Source organism: Theropithecus gelada, chromosome 3, assembly GCF_003255815.1.
Source record: "Theropithecus gelada isolate Dixy chromosome 3, Tgel_1.0, whole genome shotgun sequence".
Lineage (NCBI taxonomy): Eukaryota > Metazoa > Chordata > Mammalia > Primates > Cercopithecidae > Theropithecus > Theropithecus gelada.
Window position 1 is genome coordinate 175,286,692 of NC_037670.1, and position 19,915 is coordinate 175,306,606.

Below are 19,915 nucleotides of genomic sequence, written 5' to 3' on the forward strand. Positions count from 1 at the left end.
TCAGGCAGCAGGGCGTGCAACTACACTTCCCAGCTTGCCTCAGCGGGAGTAGGTCGAAACAATGGGAGAGGAGAGGTGGGAGGTGAGCGGAGAAGGACTGAAATGAAGGGGACGCTGAGCAGGGGTCCCGGAAAGCGGGGCATCCCTGCGAAGATGTTGCCAACGGAATTCCTTCACGAAAGAAAGCGCCTTGGTTTCATGAAACCGTAATTTTAGAGTCTGGTTCATTGTTAAACTTTTAGAAGGTGCCAGACGTTGTTTTGGAACCTCGGCCGCTTAGCCTACCCACTCCAGAATTGTTAGGTTTCCACTGAAGCCATGCAAGTTTCGTGGAAAGAGCCCTGAGATAAAAAGGCCCCTTGGCCGAGATTCGTTTTATTAGTTAGCCATGCTACGGGCCCGTTACTTTCCCTTTGAGTCTCACTGTTTAAAATCTCTCACATGACATTTTGGGCTGGATGGTTTAAAAATAAATACAATCTCTCACGGACTTCACCTTGCCTACCTTGTAAACTCCAAATGTTTAGCCTCAAGTACAAGGCAGGCCCTTTGTGATCTTTGTTACTTCTCCAGGCTCCTGTGCAGCAGGAGTATCTCCATCAGTGATACTGGGGAAGCAAAGGAAGCTATTACTCCCCGTGAGCATATTCTCCAAATGCAGCACCTTTTCGCCCACAGTCGGTGACTCAAAAAGTGAGAACTAGTTTTTTTTCTCAAACTCAAATACTTTAGTAGAACTTACCTACTTAAATAGTTCGGAGGTTAACCATGCTATTTTACACCTGCATGCCTTTGAACACACATTTTCGTAGAATATCCTCCACCAACGAAGTGCCTACTATCTGTCAGGCTCAGATATGTGTGCTGGAGTTGCAATGGTGCAAAGTCACTCCCTGACCTCAAGGAGCTCATAATGCAGAAGGAACATGTGAAAAGTAAACAAGCTGGGTGGGGTGACTCACACCTGTAATCCAAGCACTTTGGAAGGCCGTGGTGGGAGGATCACTTGAGCCCAGGAGTTCAAGGCTGCAGTGAGCTATAATCAAACCATTACACTCCAGAATGGGTGACAGAGATAGACCCTGTCTCTAAAAAAAGAAGGAAAAACAACAACAACAGAAACAGACCTTGACACCATGACATTAAGTGCCGTAAAAGAAGTGACTTTTGTGTGTTGCTGGGGTACCTAGGTGGAGACCTTGCTTGACATCGCATAATTAAGAGCATAACCCCAGTTCTACGCTTCATTGTGTGGCTTTGGGCAAAGTATATGTTCTCCTCTGCAAAATGGGAATGATAGTTACAAAAAGAATACAGTTAAATGACTGCAAACCCCTTCTGTATGAAGCAAAGGAGTTATGATTGTGGATCACATAAAAAGCACTCATTTGGCCAGGCGTGGTGGCTCGTGACTGTATTCCCAGCACTTTGGGAGGCGGAGGTAGGTGGATGTTTTGAGCTCAGGAGTTCAAGACCAGCCTCGGCAACATGGCAAAGCCCTATCTCTATTAAAAAAAAAAAAAAAAAAAAAAAAAAACCAGGCGTGGTAGCACACACCTGTGGTTCCAGTTACCCAGAAGGTCGAGGTTGCAGCAAGCCGAGATCATACCACTGCACTCCAACCTGGGTGACAGAGCAAGACCCTGTCTCAAAAAACAAAACACAACAAAAAACACAGATTCAAGTGCCTGTGCCTCCTGGGAGAAATATGCTTCTCCTTTCCCAGCCTCGTTTAAAAATGTGGTTTACAGAGAACAATATTTATTATGCTCTTTCATTTATGCCATCACATTAACCTCCCCCCGCCCCCACCACCAACAAACTCTGAGGTGAGTATTATTACCATTTTACAGATTAGGAAACTAAGGTGACAAGCAGCTCTGGGCAGCTCTGTTGCCTAGGCTGGAGTACAGTGGCGTGATCATGGCTCACTGCAACCTCAACCTCCTGGGCTCAAGCGATCCTCCCATGTTGGCTTCCCAAGTAGCTGGGACTGCAGACAAGTACCACCATGCCTGGCTAATTTTTGTGTGTGGTTTTTTTTTTCAGAGATGAGGTTTTGCCATGTTGCCCAGGCTGGTCTGGAACTTCTGGGTTCAAACGATCTGCCAAAGTCACTTTGGCCTCCCAAAGTGCTGGGATTACAATCCCAGGCATGAGCCACTGCACCTGGCTACAATTTTAAAATTTTCTTATAGAGATCGTGTCGTCCTATGCTGCCCAGGCTGGGCTCAAACTCATGGGCTCAAGAGATCCTCCTGCCTCAACTTCCTGAAGTGCTGGTATTACAGGTGTGAGCCACCATCCCTCCCCCTGCCCACCCCGCCCTGGGTTTAGCCAGAGAAAAGAACTTGGGATGAGGGGAGAAGAAATAGGGAAAGAGAAATGGGAAAATGGGGGAGAAAAGGAGATGAGTAAAGAGAGAGAGGAAAAGGACTGGCTAAATTTGAAAAAAATCACAGCGGGTCAGTGCTGGAAACAAGAACATTTGGCTTAGATTCTGTTTAAATTATGAAGAAATGGAGACCCAAGGAAGGAAATGTCTCTTGGAGAATTACCTAGGAACTTAGTAACTGAAAAGGATCTGGACCTGCAGTGTTGAATATGGTAGCCTCCAGCCATACGTGGCTATGGAGCACTTGAAATGTGGCTAGTCTGAATTGAGATTTGCTGTTAAGTGTAAAATACACATCAGATTTCAAATATTCTGCATAAAAAATGTAAAATATCTCATCAATAATTTTTCATATTGACTACATGTTGAAATGATTTGGATATATTTAATAATACAATAAAATATTAAAATTAATTTTACCTTTTTTAACTCTAAAAAATGTGGTTACTAAAAAATTTTAAACAACATATATGGCTCACATTTGTGGCTTGCACTAGATTTCTACTGGACAGCGCTGGACTAGAAATCTTCTGACCTTGAGCTAAGTGTCTCTGCTGTTTCCCAGAGTCTCTTCCAGCAAGTCATTTACCACCTACCATGTGCCAGCTGATGAGAAAAGATTCAGCTGCAGTCTAAGGATGGGACTAAAACAGGGATAACACGTGCTGATAGGCAATAGATCAGTGAGTTCTATCGTATATACTCCTAGAATGGTATCTATATAAGATATACATACAAGATATTCTTGAGTGGTTCTTAACGTTACCAGCCCCAATGTTGCATTTTAATAACATTTTTACAACTCCCCATTTACTATTTTGAAATGAAGTTTATAGATGGTATGGCCTAACTACATACATAATTTCAAAAAAATTATAGTGTCTGAATCAAAGCAGAAAGAAGAAATAAAGGAAATCCTTTATAATAAGATAATACTTTTATTTCAGTATGCTAGAAAGCATAATTAGTCAGATGCTTGTATTTATGCATAGGAGCACCTTGACTGTGGCAGTGCAAATGCAGACATGCAGACCTAACGCTATGAATAACACTGCTGTCAGTGACACAGTTCTCCAAAATGGTAACTCCGAATAAATTCCTGAACACAACAAAGTATAATCTTCCTTCTGTTAACATGGTGGTTACATTCCTTAAAAATTCAGCACATTTCACACCCCTACAAGATTACTTTGTTTTTGTATATAAGACACAGGCACATCAGATGCTTATAACCAGTGTTTTCCTTTTTTTTTTTTCTGTTTTAATCTATATGAATGTTCAGTAGGACATGTGAAAGCTGTGCGGGATCAGGACAGTTTTCTTGTGTGATACTATCTTGCAATGTGCAAGACACGGAGCCTCCTTGGCTCCTCTCCCCCAGTCATTTGACAACAAAATTGCCCCGTACATTTCCAAATTGCTCCTTAGGGAGAGTGCCATTCTGGTTGGGGAACCACTGTGGTGGTCCGAATACCCTACCTGTTCCCTGTTCCCCAGCCTTACTTTGGGCTGTTCTCCCCTCACCAGGCTCTAAGATGCCCTGGACCTTCCCAGTTCTTCTCCAAGCCAATCTCTTTCTTCTCTCAGGACATTCCGGTGCTCTTTTCTTTGCCTGGAAAACTGTCCACTTCATGTCTGGATAACTCTTCCTGAACCTCTGGACCTCAGCATTACCAAATTCCCAATCTAATTTAATACTTTCTGTTTAGATTTTTCCACAGGACTCTGTGCTTTTCTGCAATGGTACTTATCACAGATTGGGATTTCTACCTGTTTTATTCTTGCTATGTCAAGTGTGTTTATTACCTGTCTCCCTCAACTTACAGTTCCCTGAGAGCAGGGACCATGCCCATCTCGTCCACCACTTGTTTACCCAGCACTCACGAAGATGCCCGGAACTTAGGTACGTGTCTGGCAAACAACAAACATTTCTTAGGCAACTGAAAGGCTGATGGGATTCCCCAGCCAATTGGGAGAAAAGCGCTCTCGAGGGTGGGGGTATGCTTTTTCCAGGACTGATAGGGTTCAGCCCAAGCTACGGGGCAGCTTTGGTCCACTCTGGATTTGCCTGGATTCGCCTATGTGGGGGCGGACGCGTCTTACTGAGGGGCTGCCGGCTGGGGCCAGGCAGCCCGCATCCTGGCGGAGGCTGCTATGCGCTGTGCGGTTAAGCCGTGGGAGCGACCATAGAGAGCGCGCGGGCGGAGCGAGCGGCCGGATGCGGTCACCATAGAGACGGGTGACTGACAGGCAGCGGAAGAGGAAGCTGCGGACAGGGGCTGTGAGGTGGCAGCGGCTGCAGCAGCGGAGCCGGCGCCTCAGCGGGAACTGGGGTCTGTTCCCCCTTCCCCGTCCCTGCTCCCTGCCAGGCGCGTGTGGGACGCGGCTCTTGGTCCCCACGTCTCCGCCCCGCCCCTTCCCTGGACGCCGGGAGCCCCTGGCCGTCCTTTATCCGGCGTCCGCCGGCCCCGGGCCCTGAAACCCGTGCCCCCTCCCCGAGGGCCTTGGGCATCCCTCCTGGTCCTGCGCTCGCTGCCTCGGTGCTGTCTCTGGCGCGGCCTCCGCTCCCGCCGACGGGCCCGAGAACGAGGTCTGTGCCCCAGTCTCCCAGCCGCGACCTCCGACCCCTACTCGCAGAACGACCTGAGCTGGACTCCCGAGCCCCCTTCCTAGCAGCCCGGTGACGTGGCCAGTTTCTGTTTTGAGACGAACGGCGAAGACTCGCGTTGGGCCTTCGTTCTAGGGCTAGATTTGGTCTCTGATCGCCGAGAGGTAGAGCAGGGGCTCTGGGACCCCGGCAGGGGTCCTGTCGGAAGCCGGCCGCGCTTCTCTCTGCGTTCCCAGGACCCTGGCGTTGTCTCTAGTTGCTGCTTGTCCTCTGTTTGCTTTTGGTTTGTTTCGTTTGCCCCCTGGGGCCTTGGTAAAACCAGGCACCGAATCGCTTGCACACAGTAGGAGTTCCAGTCCGTGCCTGCTGTCTCCTCAGCAGCTGGGGTTCCGAGGAGAATGCCCTGCAAGATGGCTCCATCGGCCATGGCGCTCCTGAGAGGCTGTCAGTGCTGAGTCACCGATCTACCTCATTCGGGTGGGCAGAACTTGTGTGTGCCATGCGAGTGGCTCCTGACCGCTTTCCTGTAGCCATTGCGTCTCCTCACACGCAGGGAGCAGAGTAGAAAGAGGCTCTGACCCCTTCCCTTGTGCCCGCCGGGCCTGCCGCAGTAGCCCGCCTGAGAACCGGTGCCAGAGGCATGCTCCGGCTCCTCTGTTTGAGGGCTGTTGTTTTGATGGATCGTGTGCTTTTCCCTAACCTCTTATCACTTGCTGTCATCTGTTGACTTAGGCCCAGTCTGCAGATGTGTGTAGTGCTCCTTTTTGGGTTAGCTTTGGCAGTATTGAGTTTTACTTCCTCCTCTTTCTAGTGGAAGACAGACCATAATCCCAGTGTGAGTGACTTTGATTGTTACATTTATTACCGTTTTGGCTGGGGGTTAGATCTGACACCTTCACCTTTGAAGAGCAGGCAGAAGGAGTTGTGAAGACAGGACAATCTTCTTGGGGATGCTGGGCCTGGAAGCCCTCAGGCCTTGTTCTGTCATTGGCCTCACTGACCCCAGGTTCCCTGGTTAAAACTGCAAGCCTACTACTGGCCTGGTACCCATCAATCCATTGATCCTTGGGGCTGTGCCCCTGGGCACCCACCTGGCAGGGCCTACCACCATGCGGCTGAGCTCCCTGTTGGCCCTGCTGCGGCCAGCGCTTCCCCTCATCCTAGGGCTGTCTCTGGGGTGCAGCCTGAGCCTCCTGCGGGTTTCCTGGATCCAAGGGGAGGGAGAAGATCCCTGTGTCGAGGCTGTGGGGGAGCGAGGAGGGCCACAGAATCCAGATTCGAGAGCTCGGCTAGACCAAAGTGATGAAGACTTCAAACCCCGGATTGTCCCCTACTACAGGGACCCCAACAAGCCCTACAAGAAGGTGCTCAGGTGAGAGCAACATGTATGCATAGTCCCCAGACACTGGCCCTGTTTGGGGCTGGTGTAAATCCTTGCCACTGCCTTTCCGCTGGCAATCGGCGTCAGGCAACTTGGAGCAATTCTGGCTTATTTTCCATCATGGTTTCTTCCTGTATTTTCCCTCCTTCTCAGGTCTTAGAAAGTCTCACATTCATTGGTGTTAAATTAGGGTTCAATGTTTTTTGTTTGTTTGTGTTTTTTTGTTTTGTTTTGAGATGGAATCTTGCTCTTGTCGCCCAGGCTGGAGTGCAGTGGTGCAATATTGGCTCACTGCAACCTCTGTCTCCCGGGTTCAAGTGATTCCCCTGCCTCAGCCTCCCGAGTAGCCGGTATTACAGGCGCATACCACCATGCCCAGATAATTTTGTATTTTTAGTGGAGACGGAGTTTCTTCATGTTGGTCAGGCTGGTCTTGAACTCCTGACCTCAGGTGATCCGCCCGCCTTGGCCTCCCAAAGTGCTGGGATTACAGGCGTGAGCTACCGCGCCCGGCCAGGGTTCGATGTTCTTGAACAGAGTAGGAATTGCATCTAACCTATCTAGTCTATCCATAGTAGACACCCTCCCTTCCCAAATCAATTCCAATGTCAGCTACTTAGTGGATACTCAGTTGAGTACCTAATTAATATTGACAAGGAAGGAGGTTTCTCCCTTCTCAGCCTCAGCTCACTCACTTCTAGAGGGGGATGTATATACTGAATAAGCTGGGTTCCTAAAGATTAGGGAGTTGACCCTTGGCACACCGGTCTCTCCACAGGACTCGGTACATCCAGACAGAGCTGGGCTCCCGTGAGCGGTTGCTGGTGGCTGTTCTGACCTCCCGAGCTACACTGTCCACTTTGGCCGTGGCTGTGAACCGTACAGTGGCCCATCACTTCCCTCGGTTACTCTACTTCACTGGGCAGCGGGGGGCCCGGGCTCCAGCAGGGATGCAGGTGGTGTCTCATGGGGATGAGCGGCCTGCCTGGCTCATGTCAGAGACCCTGCGCCACCTTCACACACACTTTGGAGCTGACTACGACTGGTTCTTCATCATGCAGGATGACACATATGTGCAGGCCCCCCGCCTGGCAGCCCTTGCTGGCCACCTTAGCATCAACCAAGACCTGTACTTAGGCCGGGCGGAGGAGTTCATTGGCGCAGGCGAGCAGGCCCGGTACTGTCATGGGGGCTTTGGCTACCTGTTGTCACGGAGTCTCCTGCTTCGTCTGCGGCCACATCTGGATGGCTGCCGAGGTGACATTCTCAGTGCCCGTCCTGACGAGTGGCTTGGACGCTGCCTCATTGACTCTCTGGGCGTCGGCTGTGTCTCACAGCACCAGGTGACAGCTCTTTCAAGTCATTCCCGGTCTCTGATAAGCTAGTGGGGGATGAGTGATTAGCTTTCCTCCCAGCAGCACCTTGGAGGCCATTGTTCCTCCTTCCTGGCCACTGACCGCCCCCGTGGGCCCTCTGTTGCTCACCTTTGGCAATCTGAGAACCTGGGGCTATCAAAAGTGGTACCTTGTTAGGAACCCGTAAGCAAGACCAAAGGGTGCTCCTACTCACCAGTCCTTCTCCCCTGCCCCCCTGCCCTCCACACCTCTCCCGATATCAGCACTTCAGTTATGGCAATGTGGGCATGTCTTAGAGATGGCTACTCCCCAGAGAAGTGAGGTGATCACTTTTCCAGCCCAGAGAGCTGCCCTGTTTATTGTCCCGGAGAAGAGTGGAAGAACCCAGAGGTGGCGCATCCTCTCAAACCAAAGTATTGGGAAGATTTTCTGGCTTACTTCTTTCATTCCCTTGAGGAACAATGGGAATCTTTGGGGGAAGAGAGTATCCTTATTACTTTTAATATGTTATTTGTGTGACGGCTCCTTGCAGAGCAGGGCTAGCCCAGAGACAGTGCACTGAGAGTAGCCGAGAGTGTCCTTAGTTGCCTACTTACTTTCTACTTTCCAAAATGTGGGCAGTGAAAGAACTGGGGTTAAGCGAGGTGCTGGAAAGGGTGCCTCCTCTGTCCTCTGTTCTAACGCAGCAGTGCTAACAGACGTGAACACTGAGTATGGTTAAGGGTGGTTTGGGACTGGCAGCTCTTGTGTGTGTCATTGATTGGTCTGATTGTCCCTCTAGGGGCAGCAGTATCGCTCATTTGAACTGGCCAAAAATAGGGACCCTGAAAAGGAAGGGAGCTCGGCTTTCCTGAGTGCCTTCGCCGTGCACCCTGTCTCCGAAGGTACCCTCATGTACCGGCTCCACAAACGCTTCAGCGCTCTGGAGTTGGAGCGGGCTTACAGTGAAATAGAACAACTGCAGGTGAGCTGAAGAGGAGCAGGTGGGCAGAGGACTGCAGTCAGAGGGTCAGAGAGAGCCTGAGATGTCCAGGCGTACAATGAGCGAGCAGCTGGCAGTGGGGCTGGTCTAGGCCCTGTATAATGGCAGGGCAGGAAGAGGCTGACCATACTTACATTTAAAACAACTACAGGGACTAAGGTCTTTGGGGGTCCAAAGCAATCATAAGGTAAGCTCCCAGGACAACTTGAATGCAGCTAAAGGGGTTTGCAAGTAGACTCTGAGGATCAGGAAGCTCCGCACAGTGTTCAGACAGAATAGTTTTAGCTCTTCCTCAATAGTGCCTGTCCACTGGGGAGGCAAAAACTGAAGTTTCTTAACTTCTAGAACTGTCCCAAGAAAGCCCAAGGGTGGAAGGTAGAATTCTCAAGTTGAATGTCGGGGTTGGCAGAGGTGGAGTATAGATGAAAACAAGGGTGTGATTATGAAGAAGATGTGAGTCCTTTGGGTATGGGAGAGAAAGGCTGTTGAGCTTCTATTTCAAGATATTTTTACCTGTGCAAAAAGCACATTTTCCACCTCCTCCTCATGGCATTTGTGTAAGGCGAGTAGGATTCCTGTCTGTTTGCATTTTAGAGGTGAAGAATAATGTACAAGGGATTCAGTGATTAGCGAGGGACCCATCACTAAGTGTTGATGGAGTTGGGACAGAGCTCAGCTGTTTGAATCTTACAGCCCAGGCAGCTGGAGCTGGCACTAACTTTAGGCGCATTCCCTCCAACCCAGGCTCAGATCCGGAACCTGACCGTGCTGACCCCCGAAGGGGAGGCAGGGCTGAGCTGGCCCGTTGGGCTCCCTGCTCCTTTCATACCGCACTCTCGCTTTGAGGTGCTGGGCTGGGACTACTTCACAGAGCAGCACACCTTCTCCTGTGCAGATGGGGCTCCCAAGTGTCCGCTGCAGGGGGCTAGCAGGGCGGACGTGGGTGATGCGTTGGAAACTGCCTTGGAGCAGCTCAATCGGCGCTATCAGCCCCGCCTGCGCTTCCAGAAGCAGCGACTGCTCAACGGCTACCGGCGCTTCGACCCAGCACGGGGCATGGAGTACACCCTGGACCTGCTATTGGAATGTGTGACACAGCGTGGGCACCGGCGGGCCCTGGCTCGCAGGGTCAGCCTACTGCGGCCACTGAGCCGGGTGGAAATCCTACCTATGCCCTATGTCACTGAGGCTACCCGAGTGCAGCTGGTGCTGCCGCTCCTGGTGGCTGAAGCTGCTGCAGCCCCGGCTTTCCTCGAGGCCTTTGCAGCCAATGTCCTGGAGCCACGAGAACATGCGTTGCTCACTCTGTTGCTGGTCTATGGGCCACGAGAAGGTGGCCGTGGAGCTCCAGACCCATTTCTTGGGGTGAAGGCTGCAGCAGCTGAGTTAGAGCGACGGTACCCTGGGACGAGGCTGGCCTGGCTCGCCGTGCGAGCAGAGGCCCCTTCCCAGGTGCGACTCATGGACATGGTCTCGAAGAAGCACCCTGTGGATACTCTCTTCTTCCTCACCACTGTGTGGACGAGGCCTGGGCCTGAAGTCCTCAACCGCTGTCGCATGAATGCCATCTCTGGCTGGCAGGCCTTCTTTCCAGTTCATTTCCAGGAGTTCAATCCCGCCCTGTCACCACAGAGATCACCCCCAGGGGCCCCGGGGGCTGGCCCTGACCCCCCCTCCCCTCCTGGTGCTGACCCCTCCCGGGGGGCTCCCATAGGGGGGAGATTTGACCGGCAGGCTTCTGCAGAGGGCTGTTTCTACAATGCTGACTACCTGGCGGCCCGAGCCCGGCTGGCAGGTGAACTGGCAGGCCAGGAAGAGGAGGAAGCCCTGGAGGGGCTGGAGGTGATGGATGTTTTCCTCCGGTTCTCAGGGCTCCACCTCTTTCGGGCCGTAGAGCCAGGGCTGGTGCAGAAGTTCTCCCTGCGGGACTGCAGCCCACGGCTCAGTGAGGAACTCTACCACCGCTGCCGCCTCAGCAACCTGGAGGGGCTAGGGGGCCGTGCCCAGCTGGCCATGGCTCTCTTTGAGCAGGAGCAGGCCAACAGCACTTAGCCTGCCTCAGGGCCCTAACCTCCTTACCTTTCCTTTGCCTCAGCCCCAGGAAGGGCAAGGCAAGATGGTGGACAGATAGAGAATTGTCACTGTATTTTTAAAATATGAAAATGTTATTAAACGTGTCTTCTGCCAAACTGTTTTTTAGGTCTAGGGAAAATTGAGTGAGGAGAATCCAAGGGAAGGGTATGGGGAGTTTGTCCAAAAGGACCCACTGTCTCCTCACCCTCTTCCCTCCCCCTTCCCCCCCCTTCACCCCCCACCCTCCCCAGTTTCCAATGACCACGCGGCTGCTGTCAGATGAATGACTTTTAATCTAGCCCCGCACCCCAAGGTGGCAGAGGAGTGATGCTGGAGCCCAGGGCAAAGCACTGGGGCCCGGGGCACGGCCGGAAGTTCCGTCGTGCTGCTTATTTCTGGGCTCCTAGGTGTTGCGCACAACCAGCGACTGCTCCAGCTCCTGCCTGCGCTGCTGGATCTTTAGAGGAAGTGAGAACAGGAGCAGGTGTCAGTGTTCCTGGTGAGTGATCAGGACAACCCCCACCTACTGACACCGCCTGCCATGGAAGAGCATCTGGGAGCAGGGAGGGCCATTGCATGGTGAGGCGGTATGGTGAAGCTTTACTGTAGGGAGCTGTGAGGGCTGCCCACAAGCTGAACAGGGAGGTTTCTCTTGGAGTTGAGGAGGGGGAAGCCTTAGGGCAAGGGTCCCTCCATACCTTGCAGTAGAAGTAGCGACTGACAGCCTCCTGGGACCAGGGCTGGTGGTAGAACTCAGCCCGGCGCTCCTCTTCGGGGTTGCCGGCTACATCTGTCATCACCTGGGAGGGAGCGTGGGGTGAGCCCTGAGCCCCGAATCCCCTCACCTGCCCCTGGAGTACAACGTTTACTGTCTTTCCCGATGTGCTTGTCTTCCACTCCAGTACTCCCTGAGTCTCCCTCTTCACCTTGAGGTCCCGGCTCTGGGAGCGGAGCAGGTCTTGGACATAGCCTTTGGGGTCTCTGGAGAAGCTTAGCATGAAGTCCCTCTGGATCTTGAGCTGGTTTATGGACTCAATCGTCTCATGGATCTGCAGGTAGAAAGATAGATGCTTTCCACCTGGCTGTGGTGATGTGGGAGAGGAGGGAAAAGGAAGTGGGAGGGAAGGGGAGGCCTGTGAAGGACAACCCCTCAGAGCCCCTGATTCCTCTGAAGTCCCAGGGGCGGAGGGGATGGGCAGAACTAAACTTGGAATGAGGTTCAACTCCAAGCAGCATGGAAGGGCCATTTGTGCCCCATTGGCCCGCAGTCTGGTCTCTCTGTTTTGTTTTTTTTTTTTAATTTTTTAATTTAACCCAGACTGCTCATCTGCAGCCACACCCTGGTCTCGGAAAAGTCTCCTCTATCATCTCTGGGTTAATATCTCACTCCGGCTCTGGGCTTGGGCCCCACCTTACTGTCCAGAGCACTGATCTCCTGCTGGTTGGCCGTGGACAGGAGGAAGCTGCTCATCTGTCCCTTTAATGGCTCCTCTACCTCCACGTCAATGTCATAGCACGCCGTCTTCTTCTGGTCTGAAGGGTCCACGCTGCCAGGGAAGTCCAGCCCTTGGTGTCCACGATGCCCTCATACAGGCCCCAGGGCGCAGGGGCTGGGGCAGATCCAACAGGGAGGGAGAAGAGATGGGAGTGGGAGGAGAGGGAGGGGCAGGGAAGGCAGGAACGAGATCATTCCCTGGTCTGAGAAGCAAGCTGGGGCCACCTCACCTGATGACATGGTTGATGACAATTGGGTCAGGGGGCAATAGCAGGGCTGTGAGGCGCTGGGGAATCTCAGAAAACTTCAGCCGGGGACAATCAAAAATCTGAAGCAGGACAATTGGGGAGAGAGAGATCACTCTTCTTGAAGAGATCATCACGCAGTTGTAGATCCTTTTGTTGTAGAAAGGCTGCAAGAAGCTGAGAGGAAGTCTGATTCCTTAGTGCGCATGGGGATGGGATTGGGGTGGGCTGGTCTGGCAGTGGAGCCACCCATACGGCTGACAAGGTAGGGGGTGGGTCATTGTGGGCCAGGGGTTGAGAGTGCGGGCCCTGAGTCAGCCTGTGTATGTATCACTCCTGCCTCTGCCACTTACTATGCAGCCTGGAGCAAGTTAACACCTCAGGGCTCATCTCTAGAGTGGGGATGGAAAGAATACCCATCTCCTAGGGCTGCCGTGGGAAGGCAGTGAACTAATACACATGAGGTGCTTGGAGCAGTGCCTGGCACATGGTAAGTGCCCAATAAATATCAACTGCTGTTTTAACTCCTCAGGTTTATCTGCTGTATTTATTTTTAAATGCATTAATAAGAATATTCTCTGTTTTGGTGGAATTTTGCTGAATCACTTTTGCAGCAATTTGATTTTCCTAACTGCCCAGGAGAGTAGATAGGACAGGTATTTTCACTCCACTTCAAAGATAAGGAAACAAGGTTCAGAATCGCTGAGTCACTTACCCAGAGTCCAGACTCAGGACTAGAACCTGGGGATCCTAACTCCAAGTGCCAAGAATATTACATTCCAGAAAGCGGTTGGCTTTGTAGGGTTTCCAGGTCTTCCTAACTTGGGGGGGCTAACATGGATTGACTGCAGCACAGAGCTAATCCACAGTAGGGCCTGAACTAGAATCCTGGTCGGTCTCTTGGCTCCAAGACCATGACTGTGTACTGCTTCTGCTACTCAGGAATCTAGAAGGGAGGGTGGTAGTTACCTTGGTAGAGGTACTTCCCCTGCTGGAGAACTCTGCCTGCTCCCCAGATCCCAGGGTTCAGGAGAGAGGTTACCTGCTGGAAATACTTGTCCCCATTGATGTATTCCTTGTCATGGGAGTCCTGCAGCCTGTTGGTCTTCACATACTGCCACAGGGCCTGGACGATGGCTGAGCGGCTCTGTGTGTGCAACCCCAGCAGCCGGGCTAGGCGGGGATCCAGTTTGAACTGGGGAGGCTGAGAAAAGGGGACCGTGAAAGTTAGAACAAAGGGAAAGAAAGGAAGGAGCCCAGGGCCAGGCCATTCAGGACTATGGGGATGTGCTGATTGAGGAAACATGCCCCTGGGGAAGGATAGGGTTGGGAGGGGAAGGAGGTCTCTCGAGATGCACCACTTTGGGACCTAGGCCTGCCCTGAGAGCCTTGTGTGGCGTGTATGGGGCAGCGTGGCAGGTGCAGACCTGGTAGTCCAGCATGAGGAGCAGCGTGCAGCGCACACTCAGATCCCCAGGCCGTTTCACCTGGAAGCCGTCCGTCTCCTGGGTCGTGGGTGTCCGATGCCACTGTCCAGGAGAGAAGAGCTGTGTCTTCCAAAGGCCCATCTGGAGTGGTGGGGCCCAGGACTCTAGGGCGGTCCCTGACCCAAATCTGTGCTCGTTCTTCAGGGATTCTGGCCTGTGGGAGGGTGGCAATTCAAGGGCGGAGGGGCTCTTTGTCTTACCTCAACAAGGTGGTTGTCAGGACCATAAAGATCTTTGTCCAGCTCGATGACCAAACTCTTGAAGAAAGAAGAGAACTTCCGCTTCTGTTTGCTGGGCTGTGGGAGAGGAACAGGGACCATGGGGGCAGAACAGGGACAGGGTGGGAGAAGCAGAAGGAGGCCAAGTTGGCAGCAGACAGGGCAGTGGGCTTAGATGAAATCCTCTGCACCCGGAATGTCTCTAGGCTTGTCCCCACCTCCCCAGCCTGGGCTGACTCCCTAGCCCTTAGTGCAGACACTTTGTTCTGTTCTCAGTGCAGCCCGTGCCCACCCCAGGACACCTGGAGAGACCTGGGCCGGGACGTACATCATCCAGGAGCTTCCCCTCCACCCGTAGCTCCCAGGAGGCAATGCTGCCATCGGAGTCCTCAGCGTCAGGCTTCGCAGGGTTAAAAGTGTTGGAGATATAGAGACGCAGCTTCCGCTTTTGCTGTAGAAATAGAGTGTAGAACCGGGCAAATGCTGTGTGCTTCCACCCTGACTACCCTGCTTCCCCATCCTGGTCACGCGACTCAAGAGTCCCCTTCCTACCCCCGAACTAAGGCACCTTCATGGGCCTCTTCAGAGCCTCCTGGATGTCCACCCGCTTCCGCATGATGGTTTGATCCAGTTTCCTCTCAAATGCCAAGAGGTCCATGTAAGCCTGGGACTCGGGGACCAGCTCCCGAATCTGGAGGAGGAGGAGCAGGGCAGGAGTCAGAGGCTCGAGTCCAGGGTTGTACCATGGAATGTATGCATGTTGTGCAATCCTAGGGTGCAAAAGATGTCGGGGGAGCCATCCTACTTCTGGGCATGGAGCTTTGACAGTGGGAACAGGACCTCTCCCCAGGATGCCATTATCCAGCAGTAGGGGCCTTGCTGTGTAGGGATAACAATTGCTTCTCCCTTTAGGAAGAGCCTTGTGTATCATCACGGGGAGGAGGTAGCAACTGTGGAACCCAGCAAAGCACTAGCCTTTAGTCTCCTCATCCTGTCATTTTCTATGTCATATGCCCACTGGGCTTCCCCTGGGCCCCTGCAAAGTGCCTAGTAGGGGCTCAATCCCTGGGACAGTTGGACAGCAGTGCTTTCTTCTTTGCTGGCACATTGCTCAGCCCCCACACCTGTCCCAACTGTGCTGTCTCCCATATCCAGCTGGACCTGGGTCCCTTTAGGATGCTCAGGATCTCTGGCCACCTTCTATCCCCTTCATTCTGCCTGGCAGCTTTTGATCCCCTAGCTCTTGCCCCCTTCTTGTCCCACAACTCTGTCTTAGTACCACTTGGATCCAGCCCCCTGACAGGCCCCTGTGTTCTGGCCCCAGTGGCTCTGCTGCTTCCCTCCACCTCACCCCCTCCCTCTGGCCTAGGGAGCCTCACTTATTAATGAGTTTTTTTAAACAAAAAGTGAAAGTGACTGTGACACTGAAGCTCTGCTTTTGAGGGGGGAGGGGAGGGCAGAGCAGCAAAGGGTAGGGGGTGGGCTGGGGGCTGCTGTGAAAGACACTCACCCTTTGAGGGAGGATTTTGTCAGCCATCTTCCTCCTCTTGGCACTGTACATTTTTTAAAGAAAAAACCAGGTTACCATGGCGACAGATCTGGGAGTAACGAGGCCACCTGCTAAATTATCCCGACATCTCCGCCCGCCTGGCTGGGGTTCCCACAGCCCGCTTGTCTGCCCGCCCAAGGGCTATGACGGTGGTGTGTGGAACTGGTGCTCTGTCCTCTCTAAGGACACAGGGGTGACCCGTCCGTTCTCTGGCCTGGGAGCCCCCTTCTACCCTGCCACATCCTTAGGGACAGAGAAATTTAGACTTAGGAGGGACTGGCGAGTGGAGGTGGTGCTGCCAAAAGATGGGAGCTGCAGAAGTGTTTGAGGAAAGGTGGGGATGAGGGAGGACAAAGGAGAGGGAAGCCAGGTCTGAGGACCTTTTCTGGAAAGCAGGGGGTGCCCTGTCCAAAGGATTCTAAGCTCAGAGGGAGGGAGATAAGACGACTTCCTTCCTATCCATGGAGCGGTAGGTGATGGTGTGAAGCTGGCGGGACTTGCATCCCTTCCAGGCACCCTGGGCTTGGAAGAGAATGCTGATGAGCAGGGGTACTCATGCCCTGGGACTACCTGGCAACAAGGTGAGGGACATGCTGCAGCCATAGGCGCCCAGAATGTGCATGGGTGTGACTTCAGGCTGAGGCCAAATTGACTAGGCCCAGGGTAGTAGCAGCTGGATGTGAGTTCTTTCTGACCCACTAGCTGCTGCTGACTAACCCAAAAACCCCCAGAAAAACCTTGGCGGGTCAAGAGATGAAAACGCAGCCTAGAGAATAGCTCCATACTGCCCCCGTGTGGTGTTCTCAACCACTACCCCCTCCCTATGCAGAAATCTAAGGCTAACAAGCAGATTTCATTAAAGGTCTGGTTTGTTTTAGACAGATTATCTATGTGTAACTCTCCATTTATACAAGATAAATCAGGGAATTACCGTTTGCTGTACAAAATGACGATGCACTTTACAAAATAATTCATCAAGGGATTCCTATAAGTGGTGAATTTTCCCTGATGTGTAAAAAATACTTAATGAGGTAAAATTGATATTACACCTTTTATAGAAATCCATCTGTTGTGCACAAAAAGCATGTGTATTTGGCTAAATACTGAAATCCAGAGGGGCACTGCTGTTGCCAGGAGCCAGCAGGGGCTTTGAGGGTGCCACCAGCTGCTGGAGGAAAATAAGGCAATGGGCTGGCCCTGGTGGCTTGGGAGCAGACCTGGTCCAGAGTGCCTAAGAATTAAGAGCGGAACTGGGCAGAGACCACCTACCACAGGGCAAATCCCCAAGCTCCACCCCCAGGGCCAGAGAGTCCCATTGAGAAAATCTGGAGTGGCTTTGAAACAGTCCGGGGTCTGGCAGGAAGGCTCAGCGGAGAACTACACTTTGGGCAACACAGTCCTACAGCTCTGCCCTCAGTCCCACTGGAAGCCCCGCCCCCACCCCAAAGACTGAAGCATCACCCAGAACCTGATGGGTGGAGAGAGGGACTGAGCAGGTGACAAGGAGAAGGGTGAGGGGAGCGTGCAGGGAAGCGGTACCGGCTGCCGACGGCCACAGCCTGTCTCTACCGTGGGCACACAAAAGAATCAGGCCGGTGCCCCCTAAGCCCACCTCCCCAGAGGGCATCCGATCCGGGAAGCCTCGCTCCCCGCTAATCATTCTTCCTCACCTCTTCCAATCCCCGCTACTCTCTCACCTGGTCCCTGCGGGTCCCCAGGGCCCGCCCCTGCACGCCCCCTCCGCGCCGGGCCTCCCACTCACCTGCGGCTCCGCGCGGGGGCGGTGGGCACCGGCTGGCCCTGGCTCTGTGCCTGGCTCTGCCCGGGCGGGGGCGCTGCTCGCTTACGGGCGGGCTCCATGCCCGCGGGGGCCAGGCCGGGTCGCACGGCGGGGCTGCCCATGTAGGGGGAGCCCGGGGGGCCCATGGGCGCCCCCTGGTGGGGCATCCGGGCTCCAGACGGCATCCCGGGGCGCTGTGGGTGGGCGGGAGTGAAGCAGAAACGGGCGCCCGTGGGTCAGACCAGGGCCCCCAGCTCCAGGCGCGGTGAGCCGGCGTCTCCCCTCCCCCACCAGACCCTCGGCTGGTGACCCTGAGCGCTGAGCGATGGGTGGGAACGATGGGTAGGAGGGGCAGGGGCGCGGGAATACGCGCGGCTCTGGCGGAGGGGCTTGGCGTCTGGCTGTAGGAAGCTAACTGAAGCCAGGCACCGCACAGGGCATTGCGAGCCTCGGGGCTGCGGAAGGTACCGCAAAAATGAATATTAATGGCTCCTTTCAACCTTTCAAAGATGTTCACATCCACATGCTCCTCTACAAGACAGTCTGAGCAGGTCCTTTCATCCCCACTTGACGGATGGGGCCACTGTGGCTCAAGGAGAAAAACGACCTCGCCAAGGTCACACAGCTCATCCAGGCCCGGCCAGCCCCTGAAGGGCTGCCTCCTGTGGGCCCAGGGCTTTGCTCTCTGCAGCTTGGTTGAAGTCAGGTACCCGGCTCCCTGCTCCGACTTCTGCTCCTCCTCCTGCTCCTCCTTCTCAGGCTTCACTTCTTGGGCGGTTCTGCCTGGCACTCACTAGCTCCTCATCTCAGCCACTCTGCTCCCTGCTTTGACCGTTCCGTCCCAAACCCCACTCCCCTCGACTGACTCCAAGTCCCCACACCCAGGGTCTTTGCTGACCCAGGGTCTAAGCTGCCCTCATAATTTCTCCCAGGGTGAGGGCTGGAGGCAGGGCAGGCAAGGGCAGCCTGCGGGGGCACCCCAGACCCTGCCAGGATTCTCTGATTGGGAGGAGGGGAGCTGCGTTGGAGGTGGGCTGCCCAGGGGGCCTGAGGTGGGTCAGGGCAGTGACACTTCCACTCACATTTCCCTTCCTGTCTGCCCAGGTCAGCAGCCACCTCCTCCTCTTCCCATCCCCACCCCAGCAAGGTCAGCAGTCAGGGTTCAGGGGGCTGTGGAGACTGAGAGGAGGCGGCTCCTCCTCCCTTGCCACTACCCCTGGGTGGTCAGATGGGGTGTAAATGAGATGCAAATGCATCGAGCGAAGTGTTCCAAACCCCACTTGTCCAGACTCCAGAAGGGAGATGGGGAGGGCCAGAGAGAGTTTCAGGGGCTGTGAAACAGAACGAGTGGGGTGGGATGGGGACTGGGACCACGAGAGCAGGAAGAAGATCAGAGGGCAGGGGTTGCAGACCCTGGCCCTGTTAACATGGACACACCACCCACCACATCCGCAGGCATGAGGAGGGGCCCCTTGGGCTTGCTGTTTTCCTTCCAACTGCTACCTCTCCCTCCTGGCCCTCCAGGCTCTGTGTCTAACCCTAATGTCCTCCCACCCTCGGTCAGCAGCTGTCTCTGCCTATCTCTCCTGCAGTGAAACCTGCCTGTCCATGTGTCTGCTTCCCTCACCCCACCTGACCCTGTCACTCACGCCTCCAGGGTAGCGGCCCAGAATGGAACCCAGGCCTGGCCACCAGCTAGATGGGGCACTGGGGCTCACAGTCACTCAATAACTGAAGCTCTAAGTTGACCAGATAAAAAAAAAAAGTCCACGTGTGCAGCCTCTCCCCACTAGATGGGCCTTTTTAAAGGGGCTCCCACCAGCAGCCAGGTTAGGATTGGTAACTCAGCTAGCTGACATGGACACCTTGGGAAGTTACCCCCAGGGGTCCCTGGGGTTGGAGGATGGGCCACTCCAGGGAGGCCCCCTCTTCCTGTCAGCTGCTCTCCCCAGTTATCAAGGCCAGGGATACTGGCTCATCTGCTGAAGAGGCCCTGAGAGGGAGGCTTCCAGAGCCCCCAGAGAGCTGTGCCCACCTCCAGCCCCACCCCCATGAAAGGCCAAAATCCTAGGGACTCTGGTCTTACTGAGAAGGTGCCTTCCTTGGGGTCACAACCAAATTTGGCCATAGTAAACCTGACAGCTTCTTCTACACAGGGCCTCCACCCCCTCACCCATCTCAAGAGTCGCAGCCCCTGCCTCTCCCATTCCACACCTCTCCACACCCCTCCCAGCCAGGCCCTACTGACTCAGCTCCAGCCTCCCGGGCTCCCACGTGCCTTTGCAGCCTGCCTGTGGCAGGACAGTGCTCCCCTGTCCCTTCGGTCTCTAGGCCTCACATCCCCAAC

At 54.0% G+C, this 19,915-nt stretch overlaps 2 protein-coding genes across 6 annotated transcripts in view; one reads left to right on the forward strand and one right to left on the reverse strand.

Annotated features, from left to right (window-relative positions):
* The first annotated feature begins 5,250 nt into the window (after positions 1-5,250).
* On the forward strand, positions 5,251-10,910 carry CHPF2 (chondroitin polymerizing factor 2). Its single transcript, XM_025378227.1, has 4 exons — positions 5,251-6,375; positions 7,163-7,727; positions 8,521-8,703; positions 9,466-10,910. The coding sequence occupies exons 1-4, from the start codon at positions 6,113-6,115 to the stop codon at positions 10,771-10,773; spliced, it is 2,319 nt and encodes a 772-aa protein (XP_025234012.1). The 5' UTR covers positions 5,251-6,112; the 3' UTR covers positions 10,774-10,910.
* Positions 10,911-11,067: 157 nt separating this feature from the next.
* Positions 11,068-19,915, reverse strand: part of SMARCD3 (SWI/SNF related, matrix associated, actin dependent regulator of chromatin, subfamily d, member 3) — a 39,094-nt gene continuing 30,246 nt past the window's right edge. For 2 of the 5 annotated variants that reach the window (XM_025378236.1, XM_025378235.1), the window contains 12 exons: positions 17,551-17,762; positions 15,750-15,792; positions 14,808-14,930; positions 14,568-14,690; positions 14,222-14,317; positions 13,962-14,063; positions 13,577-13,738; positions 12,520-12,617; positions 12,206-12,341; positions 11,721-11,843; positions 11,493-11,594; positions 11,068-11,251 (listed from right to left, as the gene is read on the reverse strand). In XM_025378236.1, coding sequence (XP_025234021.1) covers positions 11,198-11,251; positions 11,493-11,594; positions 11,721-11,843; positions 12,206-12,341; positions 12,520-12,617; positions 13,577-13,738; positions 13,962-14,063; positions 14,222-14,317; positions 14,568-14,690; positions 14,808-14,930; positions 15,750-15,792; positions 17,551-17,762 — 1,374 coding nt within the window. In that variant the 3' untranslated portion in view covers positions 11,068-11,197. Of the gene's footprint in view, positions 11,595-11,720; positions 11,844-12,205; positions 12,342-12,519; positions 12,618-13,576; positions 13,739-13,961; positions 14,064-14,221; positions 14,318-14,567; positions 14,691-14,807; positions 14,931-15,749; positions 15,793-17,550; positions 17,763-19,915 lie in introns of all 5 variants that reach the window. The other 3 variants (XM_025378234.1, XM_025378232.1, XR_003118475.1) reach the window with 2 other exon arrangements.